Source organism: Eriocheir sinensis, chromosome 13, assembly GCF_024679095.1.
Source record: "Eriocheir sinensis breed Jianghai 21 chromosome 13, ASM2467909v1, whole genome shotgun sequence".
Taxonomy (NCBI): domain Eukaryota; kingdom Metazoa; phylum Arthropoda; class Malacostraca; order Decapoda; family Varunidae; genus Eriocheir; species Eriocheir sinensis.
In genome coordinates this window covers 13,986,763-14,004,866 of record NC_066521.1, presented here as the reverse complement: position 1 = coordinate 14,004,866, position 18,104 = coordinate 13,986,763, and the positions used below count along the sequence as shown (strand labels likewise).

At 41.9% G+C, this 18,104-nt stretch overlaps 1 protein-coding gene across 2 annotated transcripts in view; it reads right to left on the bottom strand.

Annotated features, from left to right (window-relative positions):
* LOC126998036 (unconventional myosin-X-like) overlaps positions 1-18,104 on the bottom strand; it is a 114,110-nt gene that overhangs the window by 62,703 nt on the left and 33,303 nt on the right. For both annotated transcript variants that reach the window (XM_050859334.1, XM_050859335.1), the window contains exon 2: positions 12,018-12,124. In XM_050859334.1, the coding sequence (XP_050715291.1) occupies positions 12,018-12,124 (107 nt within the window). The remainder of the gene's footprint in view (positions 1-12,017; positions 12,125-18,104) is intronic.

Genomic DNA, 18,104 nt, shown 5'->3' with positions numbered 1-18,104 from the left:
TGTGTGTGTGACTTTAATAAAACAGGAACAAACAAGCAATTTAAAACTTAAATTGCGCTCCAAACATACACACACACACACACACACACACACACACACACACACACACATCCGTGAGTCACGTCCTTTGGCATGATATAAACACGAGAAAGAAAAAAAACGCACATGAACGCACACACGAACAAACATACATGAAGCGAAGTAGTACACTGATTCATGCGAGGAAACGGAGGAGGAGGAGGAGGAGTAAGAGCAGGAGGAGGAGGAGGAGGAGGGGGAGAGAAGAGGAGCAGCTATAACCTTGAGGGTAATGAAGGTATGTTGAGAGAGAGAGAGAGAGAGAGAGAGAGAGAGAGAGAGAGAGAGAGAGAGAGAGAGAGTAAAGTAAAGGCAAGAACAAAGGGAGTTGGAATTAAAGGGATGAAAGTGAAGGACAATAACACAGGGAGGAGGAGGAGGAGGAGGAAGAAGAGGAAGTGGGGGGAGAAGAAATCCATAAAAGTTCATACCCCTATTAATAATAACACAATAACAACAAGAACAATACTAATAATAATAATAATAATAATAATAATAATAACAATAATAACAATAATCACAGTTCCGCAGCGACAGTCACGAACGAATTTACAGTTAATGTCACGACCTCATTTTTAGAGAGATGAGTGACGTGAGGGAGGGAGGGAGGGAGAAAGGGAGGGAAGGGCACGAAGGGAGGAAGGGAAAGGAATGGAAGAGAATAAAACATGGAAGGAAAGGGAGAGTAAGTGAAGGGGACGAATGGAGGAAGGGAGGGAAAGGAATGGAAAAGAATGAAAGAAAATAAATCATGAAAGGAATGGGAGAAGGGAAGGGGACGAAGGAAGGAAGGGAGGAAGAGAAAGAAAATGGAGAATAAAATACGGAAAGAAAGGGACGCGTGAATGAAACATGGAAATGCAGGCAACAGAAAGCCTATTGACTCATTACGAGGTCGCCCGCTTGGGTGATTTAATCTGCTCGACAGCCACTTGAGGCTTGAGGAGCAGATGAAAGCACCTCGATATTAAGGAGCAGATGAAAGCACCTTGTTATTCAGTTTACTCCCGACGCAGCGAAATGCCGGTCGATTCTATATTTGAAGGAGTTGATGGTATTCACATTTACTACTTCTGGGGGAAGATTGTTCCAGTGGCGGATGACTCGGTTTGAAAAGAAACTCCTTCCAATGTCTGTGTTACATCGACTCGACTGAATGGGTAAACCGTTAATTCTAGTTCTTAAATTGGTTTGCAGTTCAAAGAATTTGGAGTAATCGACGGGAGAGAAGGGAACGAGAATAAAACAAGGAAGGAAAAAGAGAGGAAGAGAAGGGGACGAATGCAGGAAAGGGAAAAAGGGAAAGGAATGAGAAGAGGGAATAAAAGGACTGGGAAGTGAAGTTAAACTGTTAGAGGAAAGGAAAGAATATGAGAAAGGAAGAGAAGGAAGGGAGGAAGGATAGTAAAGGAAGGGAATGGAAGGAAAAGGGAGGAATGACGGACGAGAAGGAGGGGGAAAGAAAGAAAAGAACGCGAAAGGAATAGTAGCGAAGGGGAATGAAAGGAGGATAAAGGAAATGGAAGGAAGGGGAGGGGAGAGGAGGGGAGGGGGAGGGGAGGGAAGAAAGTCTAGAGGCATGGATGGAGGAGGAAATTAGGTTAGAGAGATAAAGGGGAGGGTGAGTAGGGAGGAGAAAAATAATAAAGGGAAGAGGAGCCGGTCACGAGGAAGAGGGAAGAGGAGGAGGAAGAGGAAGAGGAAGATAGGGTTAACCAGCAGCAAAAAGAATGAGGGGAAGAAGAGGGGAAGAAAAGGAAATATTGGTAAAGATAACGGAGACAGGGATTTGGCAGAGGAGGAGGAAGAGGACGAGGAGGAGGAGGAGGAAGAGGACGAGGAGGAGGAGGAGGAAGAGGAGGAGGAGGAGGAAGATAGGGTTAACCAGCAGCAAAAAGAATGAGGGGAAGAAGAGGGGAAGAAAAGGAAATATTGGTAAAGATAACGGAGACAGGGATTTGGCAGAGGAGGAGGAGGAAGAGGACGAGGAGGAGGAAGAGGAGGAGGAGGAGGAGGAGAGGGGATGTATCTGAGGGGAAAGTGGTTTTACCCTCGTATCAGTTATCAGAAAACCTCCCCTAAGGCTTGTCCCTCCCTGACCTTGGGAGAGAGAGAGAGAGAGAGAGAGAGAGAGAGAGAGAGAGAGAGAGAGAGAGAGAGAGAGAGAGAGAGAGAGAGTAATAATAATAATAATAATAATTTTATTTCCACCAGAAGTGGTTATTCTTACATCCAAATACATAAAAAGTACATAGGTTATTGCAATGAAATAATTAGTTATTCATCAGTTGTTTCGGTTTCGATTAAGTAAGAACTCTTTCAGAATATATTTGAATTTATGCAAGGTGTGGGCAGTGCTTATATGTGTTGGCAGGGAGTTCCAAAGTTTAGGCCCGTGTACAGAAAGTTGTCTGGTTCCTGTGTCTGTGTGTGTTCTTGGTACATACAGATTACCCTACTGGCGTGTTGTGCTGTTGGTGATGCTGTTTACAGAGGGGAGAGGCATTAGATATTCAGGGTAGTGACCGTGTAGATGTTTATATATATTCACTGCTGTGTCAAAAGTTATTTGTTGTGAAACATTGAGCCAATTGAGTTCCTTAATTATCGGAGTTACATGATCATATTTCTGGGCCTTCCCTTCTACGATTTTGGCAGTGAAGTTCTGTAGTTTCTGTACTTTAGTTAGCAGCGTACTGTTAGTTGTCCCCCATATAGTATTACAATAGTTTAGTATACTTAATACTAGTAAGAGAGAGAGAGAGAGAGAGAGAGAGAGAGAGAGAGAGAGAGAGAGAGAGGAAGCGAAGGAATGTAAGGGAAGGGAAGGAAAGAAGAGGAATGCGAGGAAGACATGAGATAATAGGGAGAGGTTGAGGAAGCGAAGGGAATAGAATAGAAGGGAAGAAGAGACGAGAGATGCAAGGAAAAGGGAAAGAGAAGGAGCGAGAAGAGAAGGGAGAGAAAGCGAAGGCAAGAGAATGGAATAGATGGGAAAAAGAGAAGAGGGACACGAAGAAGAAACAAAAGTAGAAGGGAGGGAAGGAGACAAGGAAAAGGAAGCGAATGGAATGGAAAAGAGGGAGAGGAAAGAGGGAAGCAAGGGAGACATACAAAAATGGAAGAGGAGAAATAAGAAAGGGAGGAAGAGGAGGAGGGGAGGGAAATGAAGCGAAGGAAGGGAGGGGAAGGGAGAGAAAAGATAGACGCGAGGGACATGCAAAAAATGGAAGAGGGGAAACAGGAAAGAGAGGAGACGGGAGGAGGGAGGGAGAGAAGGGAGGAGGAAGGGAGGTAAAGAGTAAGAGGAGGAGGGAGAGAGTGAGGGACAGATAATTGTAGGGTTGAAATGGACGATGAAATTAGCCAGTTAACAAGAGCAGAAGAGGAAGAGGAAGAAGAAGAAAAAGACGATGAAGAAGAAAAAGAAGAAAGAAGCAGAAGACGAAGAAGAAAAAAAAGAAAGAAAGAAAACTTGACGAAGAGGAAAAACAATGAAAAATAACACGAATAAGAATAAGGAAAGAAAAACAAAGAAGATAATTGAAGAAGATGAAGAAGAAGATAGAAGAGAAAAGAAGGAAAGATAAAAGATAATGACGAAAAAGATGAAAGAGAAATGAAGTAGAAAGAAAAATGAAAAAAGAAAAAAAAAGAAAACGATGATGAAGTAATAGAAAAAAGAACAAAGAAAAATATCAAGAAGACGAAAAATAAGAATAAAAATGATAAGAAGAACAACAACAACAAACAGGAAGCAGTAAAGAAAGGAACCGAAAAAGATACAAAAGAGAAGAGAAAAAAAAAAGAAAGACTGCAAGAGGATGATGAATAGATAAGACCCGGAAGATTAGTTTGCGTCCCTTCATAACGCATCAAAGTCAAGCAGGGAAGAAAAAAAGCGTGAAAAGAAAGAAAAAATGAGGCTTTGACATGACAAAAGAGAAAGACAAGAAGAAAAGAGAAAAATCGTAAATCGTCACTAACAAAGAAAGAAGAAAAAGAAGAAAAAGAAGAAATAAAATTCGCCACAGAAAGAAGAATAAGAAAAACATCAATTCAATGTCCTCATGGAAGAAGAAGAGAAGAAGATTATAAATACATCACAAAATAAAAACAAAAAGAAGGAATAAAAAGAAACAAGACAAACAAAAATAAAAAAGGAAGAAAAATAATTACAACCAAGGATATTTTTGGGGTAATTCAGACTTGACAAGGCGAATGCACGGAAGACGAGGAGGAGAAGGAGAAGGAGGAGGAGGAGGAGCTGTGACGTCAGAAGAGGAAGCACGTGACCTCAGCCCCTCCCGAGGTATACACATGAGGAGGAAGAGGAGGAGGAGGAGGAGGAGGAGGAAATACTTTGAAGATTCGCTATTCTCATTTTCAAAAACTGCCTAAAAGAGAGAAAAAAGAAAAGAAAATGAAGAGGAAAAGTACGAGCAGGAGGAGGAGGAGGAAGAGGAGGAGGAGGTTGAATAGGAGCGAGCAGGTTTTAAAGACGATGTTTCCTCCTCCTCTCCTTTAAACCCTCCTCCTTCTCTCCTTCCCTTCCTTCCCTCCTACATGTCCTCATTCACCCACGTCTCTCTCTCTCTCTCTCTCTCTCTCTCTCTCTCTCTCTCCTTTGGTCCCTGAATTCTCCACTTCTTTCTTCTCTCATTATTTATCTATTCTTCTTCCTTCTTTCTTCCTTCTATTCTTTCCACCCACTCACTGCTTTCTTCGCTCAGTTCCTTATTTTTTACGCCTTTCTTTCCCCATATATTCGTTCATTCATTCTCTCTCATTCCTTTTATCCTTTTTCCTCATCTATTCATTCATTCATTCTTCCTCCTTCCTTCTATTCTTTCCATTCACTTGCTTCATTCTTCATTCAGTCGCTTCTCAATTCCATTTCCTCCCTTCTTTCTCCTTCCTTCCTTCATTCATTCCTCCTCCTTCCTTCTATTCTTTCCATTCACTTGCTTCATTCTTCACACAATCTCTTCTCAATTCCCTTTTCTCCCTTCTTTCCTCCTCTATTCTTCCTTCTTCCCATCTTTCTATTTCACGTAACTTTGTGGCCAACTTTCCTAACAAGCCCAATCAACATTATTTAGGCCTTCACTTCCTCGCCTCACCTTTCCTTACCTGTCCATTACCTTCCCTAAACTGGACAGGTAAACGGACAGGTGCAAAGGTTAATGGAGTAATTGAGTTAGCCGAGGATTAGCGGTTAAAGACAGATAGACGGGTAAGGATATTGAAAGAGGTGGAGTTTCACGCAGGAAAAAAAATATATATATATACAGTGATTGACAGACAGATGCAAATAAATTAAGGCAGAGAAATGAATGGAGATGAATGTAATGAACCAAGTAGGTGTTAAAAAAGTGAAAATGAAAGAAAAAAAGGATGATAGAAGGAGCGCAAGAAAGGAAAAAAATCAAAGAAAAAAGAATCACGAGAAAGATGGAAAAAAGATTGGTATGAAAAGAAGTATGGGAGGAAAGAAAAGGTAAGAAAGAAGGAAAGGCAGAAAGAAAAAACGCAAACAGGAAAAGGAAAGGAAAAGAGCAGAGTGAAAATACGCGTAAAAAGGTGAAAAGAAAAATAGGAAAAAGACAAATGAGAGGAAAAATACAAGAAAATGCGGAAAAGACCAGAAGTAAAATACGAGAAAAAAGAAAAGAAAAACAGGAAAAGACAAATGGTAAGAAATATACAAGAAAATACGAAAAAGAGCAGAAGTAAAATACGAGAAAAAAAGATGAAAAGAAAGACAGAAAAAGACAAATGGGAAGAAAAATACAAGAAAATATACAGAACACCAACAGAGAAAAGTTAAATACAGTGAACAATACACCACACAAAACCTCAACATGACATCAAGACCAACAGACCAGAAGAAGAAACACAAGACAGACAGACAGACAGCCTTACTATTATAACAGCCTGCCTCCGTGATAGATAGAAGGCGGTGACTCACGATGGAAGACAGCCGTGACTCACTCCCTAGCAAGGCTCTCACCTACTTATTCTCACGGGCGACGAGAGCTCAATAATGCTTCAGCGGGTCGGATAACTCTAATAGTAGTGTGTGATCGCCTTCCGTGTGAGTTTTGCGAACATAATAAAGGTGTGTGTCGCTGTTATTACTGTTGTTCGTGTTGTTGCTGTTGATGTTGTTGAGTCATATATTTGCTCTATTCTTCTTCTCTTCTCTCTCTCTCGTAGAGGAAATATATTAGAGCGCTCAACGCAGGCAGGGCGGCGCCGCAAAAGAGAGAGAGAGAGAGAGAGAGAGAGAGAGAGAGAGAGAGCAGGGGCGTGGCGCTGACACAACCACAAGCTGGCATCGTTTCTGTCCCTCCCATGGTAGTGAGATAACGGAGAGAGAGAGAGAGAGAGAGAGAGAGAGAGAGAGAGAGAGAGAGAGAGAGAGAGAGAGAGAGAGAGAGAGAGAGAGAGAGAGAGAGAGAGAGAGAGAGAGAGAGAGAGAGAGAGAGAGAGAGAGAGAGAGAGAGAGAGAGAGAGAGAGAGAGAGAGAGAATGAGCTAGACTATCCATAAATTTAGTGGTCGATAATAGATAATTAGAAGAGAGAGAGAGAGAGAGAGAGAGAGAGAGAGAGAGAGATAGGCATATAATCTCTCATTTCAGTGAGGTGAGAGGCACTCCATTTCCCACCCCACCTCTCTCTCTCTCTCTCTCTCTCTCTCTCTCTCTCTCTCTATTTTTTTTATAGTCGCCTCCCCCTCTTCTCCTTCATACTTCATTCCCTTTCCTCCCGTCTTCCTCCTTCCTCTTCCTGGCATCCTCCTCCTTCCTCCCCTTCCTTCCTTCCTTCTTCCCTCCTTCCTACAGAGTAATATATGGTCTTTACGCCCCTCAACTCTCCCTTCAAAAATACCTCTCTCTCTCTCTCTCTCTCTCCACTGAGGAAAAAACGAGAAAAAAAGATATTTAAGAGAATTTTCGAATTTCCTGGAAAGTAACCTGAGTACCTCCATTATGTAAGAGAGAGAGAGAGAGAGAGAGAGAGAGAGAGAGAGAGAGAGAGAGAATCCTAAACACGTGAGTCCCAGAAAGTTGGGAACTGAATGAGATAAGTATTGATCTCTCTCTCTCTCTCTCTCTCTCTCTGTGACGTAAAAAGAGGCATCGGGATAGCCTACTCCTCCTGGCTATTACTGGGAGCCTTCAGGGGTGTCTCGCGGGCCTGGCAACACTGACGCCGCCTCTCCCCGCTCCTCGCCTCTTTATTTTGCTGCCCCGTTGAAAATATAAACAACCCTGAAAATGCTTTGTGATCCCCTTGAAAACATACACAACAGAGATACGTGGTGCATTGGGAGGCGATGTTACTGTCCTACCTTGGTTGCTTTAGTAGTGTGATTGAATGTATATGGTTTATTTTTATTATCATGATTTGTTTTGTGATCCCGTTGAAAATATACACAACAGAGATACGTTAGTGCTTAGGGAAATGTTTTGGTCTTGCCTCGGTTGCTTTAGTAGTGTGATTGAATGTATATGATTTTTATTTTTATTATCATGAGTTGTTTTGTAATCCCGTTGAAAATATACACAACAGAGGTACGTTACTGATCATGGAGATGTTTTAGTCTTGCCTCGGTTACTTTAGTAGTTTGATTGAATGAATATGATGTTTATTTTTATTATCATGATTTTCTTTAGTGATCCCGTTGAAAAAACACACAACAGAGGTACGTTATTGCTTTGAGAGGCGATGTATTTTGTCTTGCCTCGGCTTATATTCAGTCGAGTTTACTTAATATATTAGTTAAGTGTACATTTGAACAGCCTGATTTATTTGTGATCCCGTTGGAAATAAGGACATTTTTAATTTAGCCTCAGGTCCTTCAGTGGTTTAGATTGAATTTTGTTTACATTTCGTTAGACTGTACAGCATATTAGGCTTTGGTTTAGATTCAATATGATGCTTATGTTATTTATCTACGATGATTCCATTACTACTCAAAGTGATTATTAGAATTATTATTATCGCTGCTACTCCTACCATAAATTTAATCTTGTTCATGTATTCTCTATATTTCCATACCCTCATTTACCTTTACGAAAACAAAACAAAATCAACAAAACACATTTCCCGAATTTCACCAACTTTCAAAAGCAAACACTTCATTATTCTCTTATACATTTACAGCAACACTATTATTATCATTATTACTGGAAACTTAAATAAACCTTCCCTTTTCAACCTCTACTCCCTCCCACCACCTCTCTCTCCCTCCCTCCCCCCCACATAACCAAACATGAAGGGCGGGAGGAAGGGAGAGGAGTGGGAGGAAGGGAGGAAGAGAAGGAGGGAGGCAGTACCTATGACCTGAACTTCCTAAAGGTGAGGTATGTGAGGGAAGGTGAGGGTGGAGGAGGAGGAGGAGGAGGAGGAGGAGGAGAAGAGTTCAGTGGCTTTACCTTCCTCAGCTCCCTATGTCTGCTTTAAGTTCCTCTTCCTCCTCCTCCTCTTCTTCTTCTTCCTCCTCCTCCTCCTCCTCCCTCGCCCACTCATTCTCTATATATCCTATGTTGATTAAGGTTTTTATTCACCCCTCTCTCTTCATCCTCCTTCTTCTCCTCCTCATCTTTCTCTCCTCCTCTTCCTCCTCCTTCGCCTTCTACTGCAGTGTTTGTTTATTCCTTGTGTGTGTGTGTGTGTGTGTGTGTGTGTGTGTGTGTGTGTGTGTGTGTGTGTGTGTGTGTGTGTGTGTGTGTCGTCATTCTCTTCTTTTAGTTTGTTTGTTTTTATCGTCATTAGTTGTCTTGTAAACCTAGCATGAACCCTATTATAATTATCACTATTTTTATTATCATTATTATTATTATTATTATTATTATTATTATTATTATTATTATTTACATGTTTATATTTTACAATTTCACTTTTTTTGTATTCATTATTCTCTCACTTTTTGCTTTCACACGTTATTCATTCAGACATTCATTCATGCACCCTCTCTCTCTCTCTCTCTCTCTCTCTCTCTCTCTCTCTCTCTCTCAAAAATTCGTGTACCATAATCATTCACTTAAAACGCATAATTAACCCTCATTATCACACACACACACACACACACACACACACACACATTCTTTATTCTTTCTCTCCTTTTTATTCTCTCATTCTTTCCTTACTCTTCATTCTTATTTTCTCTACTCCACTCAAATTATCCATACTCCTCTCTCTCTCTCTCTCGTTACTCACCTCGAGGCTTGTCCTTCCTGGTTCTCACACTGCTTCTGTTACTCTCTCTCTCTCTCTCTCTCTCTCTCTCTCTCTCTCTCTCTCTCTCTCTCTGATCACACTTCCATCCTCCCACCGCTTTGATGGCTTGATGATAACTGTGGGACATGTTGTAGTAGTAGTAGTAGTAGTAGTAGTAGTAGTAGTAGTAGTAGTAGAAGGAGGAGGAGGAGGAGAAGGAGGAGAATAAAAAGGACGAGTATGACAACGAGAAGTAAAGAAGGAAGAGAAGAAAAACAAGAGGAAGAGGAGGAGGAGTAACAAAAGGATGAGGATGACAACGAGAAGCAAAGAAGGAACAGAAGAAATACAAAAGGAGAAGAAGGAGGAGGAGGAGGAGGAAGTAACAGAAGAACGAGAAGTAAAAAAGAAAGAAACGAACAAAAACAAGAGAAGTCGAGGAGAGACATGAACAAAAAATAACGATAACAATAATAATAAATCTTTAACAATAATATTAAAGTCCATTATCACAACAACAACAACAACAACGATACCCACCACCACCACCACCACATACAACAACAACAACGATACCCACCACCACCACATACAACAACAACAACAACGATACCCACCACCACCACCACCACCACATACAACAACAACAACAATAATAACCCAGGCACTTATAGTAAAGAAAGAGCAAGGAAACGACAATCTAAGCGACGTAGAATAATAATTAGGAGAGAAAGAGAGATAAAGCGAGTCTTGTTACGATCATTAGCAACAAGAAAGAGCGAGAGAGGAAAAAAACACGAACAATGAACTCTCTCTCTCTCTCTGTAAACAAACAATAATGTCAGTATTGTTTTATGAGAGAGAGAGAGAGAGAGAGAGAGAGAGAGAGAGAGAGAGAGAGAGAGAGAGAGAGAGAGAGAGAGAGAGAGAATTTGCTCAACGATTCAAACCGAGCTCAGCAACTTCAGTGAGGTAAAATTGTGCCGATTCGCAAGCACACGCACGCACGCACGCACACACACACACACACACACACACACACAGAGTAAAGAAGAAACCCGGAGGAAAATCACAAATAAAATATAATTGGTAAGAAAGCTTGTCTTACCTCGCAAAAATTTCCTCCCGCCCCCTCAAAAAAAAAAATAATAATTCTCTTACCTTGCAAAACCTCAAAAAAAAAAAAAAAAAAATTACCTTGCGAATAATAACATTTTCACCTCCCCTCCAAAAAAAATTCTTACCTTGCACAAATTTTCACTACCTCACCTCACTTAAAAAAAAAAAGAGGAAAGAAAGACCTACATTCCCATAAATTAAAGTCATTCATGTGTGTGTGTGTGTGTGTGTGTGTGTGTGTGTGTGTGTGTGTGTGTGTTCGCCTCTCTCCTTCCGTGTATATGTATTTTGTGTATATCTATGTGAGTGTCCTTTCGTGTGTATGTGTAGTGTGTGTGTATATATGTGTATGTGTGTGTCCTTCAGTGTATATTTATAGTGCGTATGTGTCAACAGGTGCGAACGTCAAAATTATTACGGTTATTACAGGTGAGAGCGTTAATATAATGTGTGTGAATCGTTTAGTCATATTAAAGGTGTTGATGTTAAAACGAGGTGTGTATATATTTTAGCGTTATGAAAGGTGTGAGCGTCAAAATGAAGTGTATATCTTTTGAAGGTGTTAACGTCTAAAGTGTGTATGGTCGATATCATAAAACACGTTCGGTTCTCACATCAGCTATTTCTAAACGTCAAAGAGGGGATCAATCGGGTTTTAATGAGTGTTTCTTTAGGTTCACGGTACAGAAGAAGGGTCAAACTACCACCAGGACCATAAAACTACTCCTGGAAATGCCCAGAACTCCTACGAAAGCCTTGTCAAATATGTGTGCTTCTTTAGGTTCACGGTACAGAAGAAGGATCAAACTACCACCAGGGCCATAAAACTATTCCTGGAAATGCCCAGAACTCCTAAGAAAGCCTTGTCAAATGTGTGCTTCTTTAGGTTCACGGTACAGAAGAAGGGTCAAACTACCACCAGGGTCATAAAACTACTCCTGGAAATGCCCAGAACTCCTACGAAAGCCTTGTCAAATGTGTGTATTCGGGCGAAGAAATGTTTAGTAATACAGCCCTATATGTTATCGTTGTCAATGGTGAGCTTCAAAATGAGGTGTGTATATATTATTTTAGCGTTATTAAAGGAGTGAACTTGAAAATGGTGAGTATGTCTTTTGAAGGTGTGAACGTTTAAAGTGTGTATATGTCATCGTTGTCAGTGGTGAGCTTCAAAATAAGGTGTGTATTATTTTAGCGTTATTAAAGGAGTGAACTTGAAAATGGTGAGTATGTCTTATGAAGGTGTGAACGTTTAAAGTGTGTATATGTCATCGTTGTCAATGGTGAGCTTCAAGATGAGGTGCGTATTATTTTAGCGTTATTAAAGGTGTGAACTTGAAAATGGTATGTATGTCTTTTAAAGGTGTGAAAACGTTTTAAGTTTGTATCTGTTAACGTTGTCAATGGTGAGCTTCAAAATGAGGTGCGTATTATTTTAGCATTATTAAAGGAGTGAACTTGAAAATGGTGTGTATCTTTTGAAGGTGTGAACGTTTAAAGTGTGTATATGTTATCGTTGTCAAAGGTACGTCAAGATAATGTGTGTATATCGTTTAGCCTTATTACAGGTATGGGAGCGTCCAAAGGATACATATATACGGTCGTGCAGGTATCGGACGCGGAGGTTGTGGTTGATCGCCGACTCGTCAATGTCCGACAACACAGTCATGTCGGGCACGCCGTCCTCCGCCCGACTCCCTGCAAAACACAAGACAGACACACGTTAGTTATGTGTACGGGGATGAAATGTGAGGTAAATGTTGGTAGACAGAGGTAAACAAACAAGTAAACACACAGATACACATGGAGGAGGTAAATGTGGGTAGACAGATATATGGACAGGTAACAAATACAGGTAGGGACGCAGGTTACTAAGGTGCACAAGGAAACGTTGGAGAAGGTTAATATAGGTAGACAAAGGTAAACAAACACAAGTAAACAAACAAGTACACATGGAGGAGGTAAATGTGGGGTAGACAGATGTAAGGACAGGTAACAAACACAGGTAGGGACGCAGGTTAGTAAGGTGCACAAGGAAACGTTGGAGAAGGTAAATGTAGGTAGACAAAGGTAAACAAACACAGGTAAACAGACAGGGGTGAAGAAGGAAGCACTAGAGGTAAATATAGGTACAGAGAGGTTAACACAATATATACAGGGGTAAAAGTCATATTCAAATACGTTAAAATAATATATAATAGACAAAATCGTTCCCAGGTAAACAAACACAGGTAAACAGACACAGGTGAAGAAGGAAGCAATAGAGGTAGTAAATATAGGTACAAAGAGGTAAACACAATATATAGAGAGGTAAGTCATATTCAAGTACTTTAACATAATACATAATAGACAAAATCGGTCGGTAAAGGGAGGAAAGGGGAGGGGAGGAAGGAGAGAAGGTGAGGGATGAAAGAGAGGGAAGGGGAGGAAAGGTAGGCGGAAGAGTGTAAATGCAAGATGAAAGAAGCATAAACACAAACACTCCCACGTGATAGAAGGGAGGAAAGGGAGGGAAGGAAAGGGAGGGAAGGTTATCCATCATTACAAACTCAAGTCACAAGGGCAGCTTCCAAACGGTTTTCGCTTTGGTAGAGTTCCACATAAACACTTCCCTTTTCAATTATTCTTTCTAGGTCTATTTGCTCCATTACACTTATTACCTAACAGAGGAACTTTAAAAAATCTTGGTTGTAATGGCCGTTAATGTGTAAAGTGTAGAGCTGGTTCACGGAGGTCGTAAAAAGCGGGGTCTGGAACTGATATGCATACAACTTCTTACCCCAGCCCGTTTACTTTTCCTTCTCTTCTCCTTGCTCAGCGGCGGGGAAAGAAAGGTGAGATAACGAGGAAAACTTACAGGTGAGCAAATTTTCCGTGCATGAGCCAGCAAGTGAGAGAGAGCGAGGGCGAGGGCAAGAGCGAGCGAGAGAGAGAGAGCGAGAGAGCGAGAGAGAGAGAGAGAGAGAGAGAGAGAGAGAGAGAGAGAGAGAGAGAGAGAGAGCGCATTATTGATAAACAAAAATGGCGGTTCAGCTTTAATATTCCTGGAGAGAAACTCGAGGTACTTTCCTAAGAGAGAGAGAGAGAGAGAGAGAGAGAGAGAGAGAGAGAGAGAGAGAGAGAGAGAGAGAGAGAGAGAGAGAGAGAGAGAGAGAGAGAGAGAGAGAGAGAGAGAGAGAGAGAGAGAGAGAGAGAGAGAGAGAGAGACACACACACACACACACACACACACACACACCAAACCCTGTATTACCACCACCCAGGCGTGTTCCCTGAGCCGTGGACAAGCAATGGCAAGTCACATCAAGCTTTCACATCACAATGATCTCGTATAAAGCGAAGGAGCCTGGAAACGGTGCCACGGAAACGATGGGGGGTGGGGGGGGAAGGGGAGGGAAGGTGAAAGGAGGAAGAGGTGGGGAAGGAAGGGAGATACATTTAGGGAAGGAAGGGGAAGGAAATAACGGTAAGGGAAGGGAAGGGAAGGAAAGAGGGGGATGAAAGGAAGGGAGGAGACAGGAGGAAAGAAGAGGGAAGGGAGGGAAAGGGGAAGTAAGGTGAGAGGAGGAAGAGGTGGGGAAGGAAGGTAAAGGAAGGAAGAGGGATAAATTAAGGGAAGGAAGGGGAAGTAAAGAAAGGTAGGGGTAGGGAAGGAAGGAGGGGTGATGGAAGGAAGAGAGGTGAGAGGAGGAAAGAGAGGAGAATGAAAACAAGGTGAGGAAAGATGCATATAAATAAACAATAGGAAGGAAGGGAGGGAAGGAAGGAAGGAAGGAAGGAAGGTAGAGGGAGGGAGGGAAGGGAAGCAAGAAAGGTAACTGGAGGAAAAGTAAGGAGTGTGAAAACAAAATTAAATACGAATAAACACAAACTCCCACGTGAAAGAAGGAAGGTAAGGGAGGTAACGGAAGGGAGGAAAGGTAAGGGGAGGAGCAGGAAAACAAAGTGAGGGAATATGCATGAACACAAACAATGCCACGAGAAGGAAGGACGGTAAAGGGAGGGAAGGGGAAGGAAGGAAGCAAGGGAGGGAAGGGGAGGAAAAGGAAAGTTTCGTTTAGTCGGCGCAACATCTGTGGTCATATGCCGGGGAAGGGGAGGAAAGGTGAGGGGAAGAGTATATATGCAAGATGAAAGATGCATGAACACAAACACTCCCACGTGAAAGAATGAAGGGGAGAAAAAGAAAAGGGGGGTGGGGGAGCCAGGGGAGGTAAGGTAAGAAGCGGGAAGGTGAGGGAAAGGAGGTAATAGGAGGAAATGTAAGGTGAGGAGAGAAAAAAAAATCAAGGTGAGGAAATATTCATGAACATAACCACTCCATTATAGGAAGGAAGAGAATGAAGGAATGTAAGGGAAGAGAGAAAGGAAAGAGTAAAATTAAAGGAGAACGAGGTATGTATATGGAAGGAGGGAAGAAACAAGGAACAAGCGAGATCGAAGTATGTATATGGAAGGAGGGAAGAAAAAAGGAAGAAGCGAGGTCGAAGTATGTATATGGAAGGAGGGAAGAAAAAAGAAGAAGCGAGGTCGAAGTATGTATATGGAAGGAGAGAAGAAAAAAGGAAGAAGCGAGATCGAAGTATGTATATGGAAGGAGGGAAGAAAAAAGGAACAAGCGAGATCGAAGTATGTATATGGAAGGAGGGGAGAAACAAGGAACAAGCGAGATCGAAGTATGTATATGGAAGGAGGGGAGAAACAAGGAACAAGCGAGATCGAAGTATGTATATGGAAGGAGGGAAGAAACAAGGAACAAGCGAGATCGAAGTATGTATATGGAAGGAGGGGAGAAACAAGGAACAAGCGAGATCGAAGTATGTATATGGAAGGAGGGGAGAAACAAGGAACAAGCGAGATCGAAGTATGTATATGGAAGGAGGGTAGAAACAAGGAACAAGCGAGATCGAAGTATGTATATGGAAGGAGGGGAGAAACAAGGAACAAGCGAGATCGAAGTATGTATATGGAAGGAGGGAAGAAACAAGGAACAAGCGAGATCGAAGTATGTATATGGAAGGAAGGAAGAAACAAGGAACAAGCGAGATCGAAGTATGTATATGGAAGGAGGGAAGAAAAAAGAAGAAGCGAGATCGAAGTATGTATATGGAAGGAGGGGAGAAACAAGGAACAAGCGAGATCGAAGTATGTATATGGAAGGAGGGGAGAAACAAGGAACAAGCGAGATCGAAGTATGTATATGGAAGGAGGGGAGAAACAAGGAACAAGCGAGATCGAAGTATGTATATGGAAGGAGGGGAGAAACAAGGAACAAGCGAGATCGAAGTATATGAAGGAGGGGAGAAACAAGGAACAAGCGAGTTCGAAGTATGTATATGGAAGGAAGGAAGAAACAAGGAACAAGCGAGATCGAAGTATGTATATGGAAGGAAGAAACAAGGAAGAAGCGAGATCGAAGTATGTATATGGAAGGAGGGAAGAAAAAAGAAGAAGCGAGATCGAAGTATGTATATGGAAGGAGGGAAGAAACAAGGAACAAGCGAGGTCGAAGTATGTATATGGAAGGAGGGAAGAAAAAAGGAACAAGCGAGATCGAAGTATGTATATGGAAGGAGGGGAGAAACAAGGAACAAGCGAGATCGAAGTATGTATATGGAAGGAGGGAAGAAAAAAGGAAGAAGCGAGATCGAAGTATGTATATGGAAGGAGGGGAGAAACAAGGAACAAGCGAGATCGAAGTATGTATATGGAAGGAGGGAAGAAAAAAGGAACAAGCGAGATCGAAGTATGTATATGGAAGGAGGGAAGAAACAAGGAACAAGCGAGATCGAAGTATGTATATGGAAGGAGGGGAGAAACAAGGAACAAGCGAGATCGAAGTATGTATATGGAAGGAGGGAAGAAACAAGGAACAAGCGAGATCGAAGTATGTATATGGAAGGAGGGAAGGAACAAGGAACAAGCGAGATCGAAGTATGTATATGGAAGGAGGGAAGAAACAAGGAACAAGCGAGGTCGAAGTATGTATATGGAAGGAGGGAAGAAACAAGGAACAAGCGAGATCGAAGTATGTATATGGAAGGAGGGAAGAAACAAGGAACAAGCGAGGTCGAAGTATGTATATGGAAGGAGGGAAGAAACAAGGAACAAGCGAGGTCGAAGTATGTATATGGAAGGAGGGAAGAAACAAGGAACAAGCGAGATCGAAGTATGTATATGGAAGGAGGGAAGAAACAAGGAACAAGCGAGGTCGAAGTATGTATATGGAAGGAAGGAAGAAACAAGGAACAAGCGAGGTCGAAGTATGTATATGGAAGGAGGGAAGAAACAAGGAACAAGCGAGGTCGAAGTATGTATATGGAAGGAAGGAAGAAACAAGGAACAAGCGAGGTCGAAGTATGTATATGGAAGGAAGGAAGAAACAAGGAACAAGCGAGGTCGAAGTATGTATATGGAAGGAGGGAAGAAAAAGGAAGAAGCGAGGTCGAAGTATGTATATGGAAGGAGGGAAGAAAAAGGAAGAAGCGAGGTCGAAGTATGTATATGGAAGGAGGGAAGAAAAAGGAAGAAGCGAGGTCGAAGTATGTATATGGAAGGAAGGAAGAAACAAGGAACAAGCGAGGTCGAAGTATGTATATGGAAGGAGGGAAGAAACAAGGAACAAGCGAGATCGAAGTATGTATATGGAAGGAGGGAAGAAAAAGGAAGAAGCGAGGTCGAAGTATGTATATGGAAGGAGGGAAGAAACAAGGAACAAGCGAGATCGAAGTATGTATATGGAAGGAAGGAAGAAACAAGGAACAAGCGAGGTCGAAGTATGTATATGGAAGGAAGGATGAAACAAGGAACAAGCGAGGTCGTAGTTTTTATATGTTTGGAGGGAAGAAAAAGGAAGAAGCGAGGTCGAAGTATGTATATGGAAGGAGGGAAGAAAAAGGAAGAAGCGAGGTCGAAGTATGTATATGGAAGGAGGGAAGAAAAAGGAAGAAGCGAGGTCGAAGTATGTATATGGAAGGAGGGAAGAAAAAGGAAGAAGCGAGGTCGAAGTATGTATATGGAAGGAGGGATGAAACAAGGAACAAGCGAGATCGAAGTATGTATATGGAAGGAGGGAAGAAAAAAGGAAGAAGCGAGGTATAGAGGGAAGAGGGGAAAAAAAGGAGAAACAGGGACGTATAAAAGGAAATGGAAAAAGGAGATAAAATATGGAGGAAAAAGAAGGGAACGGAGAAACAAAACATGGAGGAAGGGAGACGGGAGGAGAATATATGGATGAAAGGCAGGGAAGGGCGAGAGGAAGAGAGTAGAGAAGGGAGGGGGAAAAGAGAAAAATGGAGGGAGGAAGATAAATATGGAGGAATGGATAACAAAAGAAAATAGATATAGGAATAAGGGAGGGAGAAGAGAGAGAAGGGAGGGGGAGGAGGTAAGGAAACAAGGGAGGGGGGAGAAAAAGAGAAAGAGAGAAGACTAGGAAAGAGAAGAAAACTAGGAATTAAATAGAGGGAATACCGGCACATCACAAAAAGAAAGTAGGCAAAAGGGAAGAGAGAGTGGAGAGAAGAAGGGGAGGAGAGAAGGAGAAAACATGGAAGGAGGGAGAGAAAACTGAGAATTTGATATGGAAAGCAAAGATCACAAAAGAAAGATATAGATAAGGGAGTGGAAGGGGGAAAAGGGAGAGAAAGAGAAACAGGGAGGGAGAGAAGAAAACAAG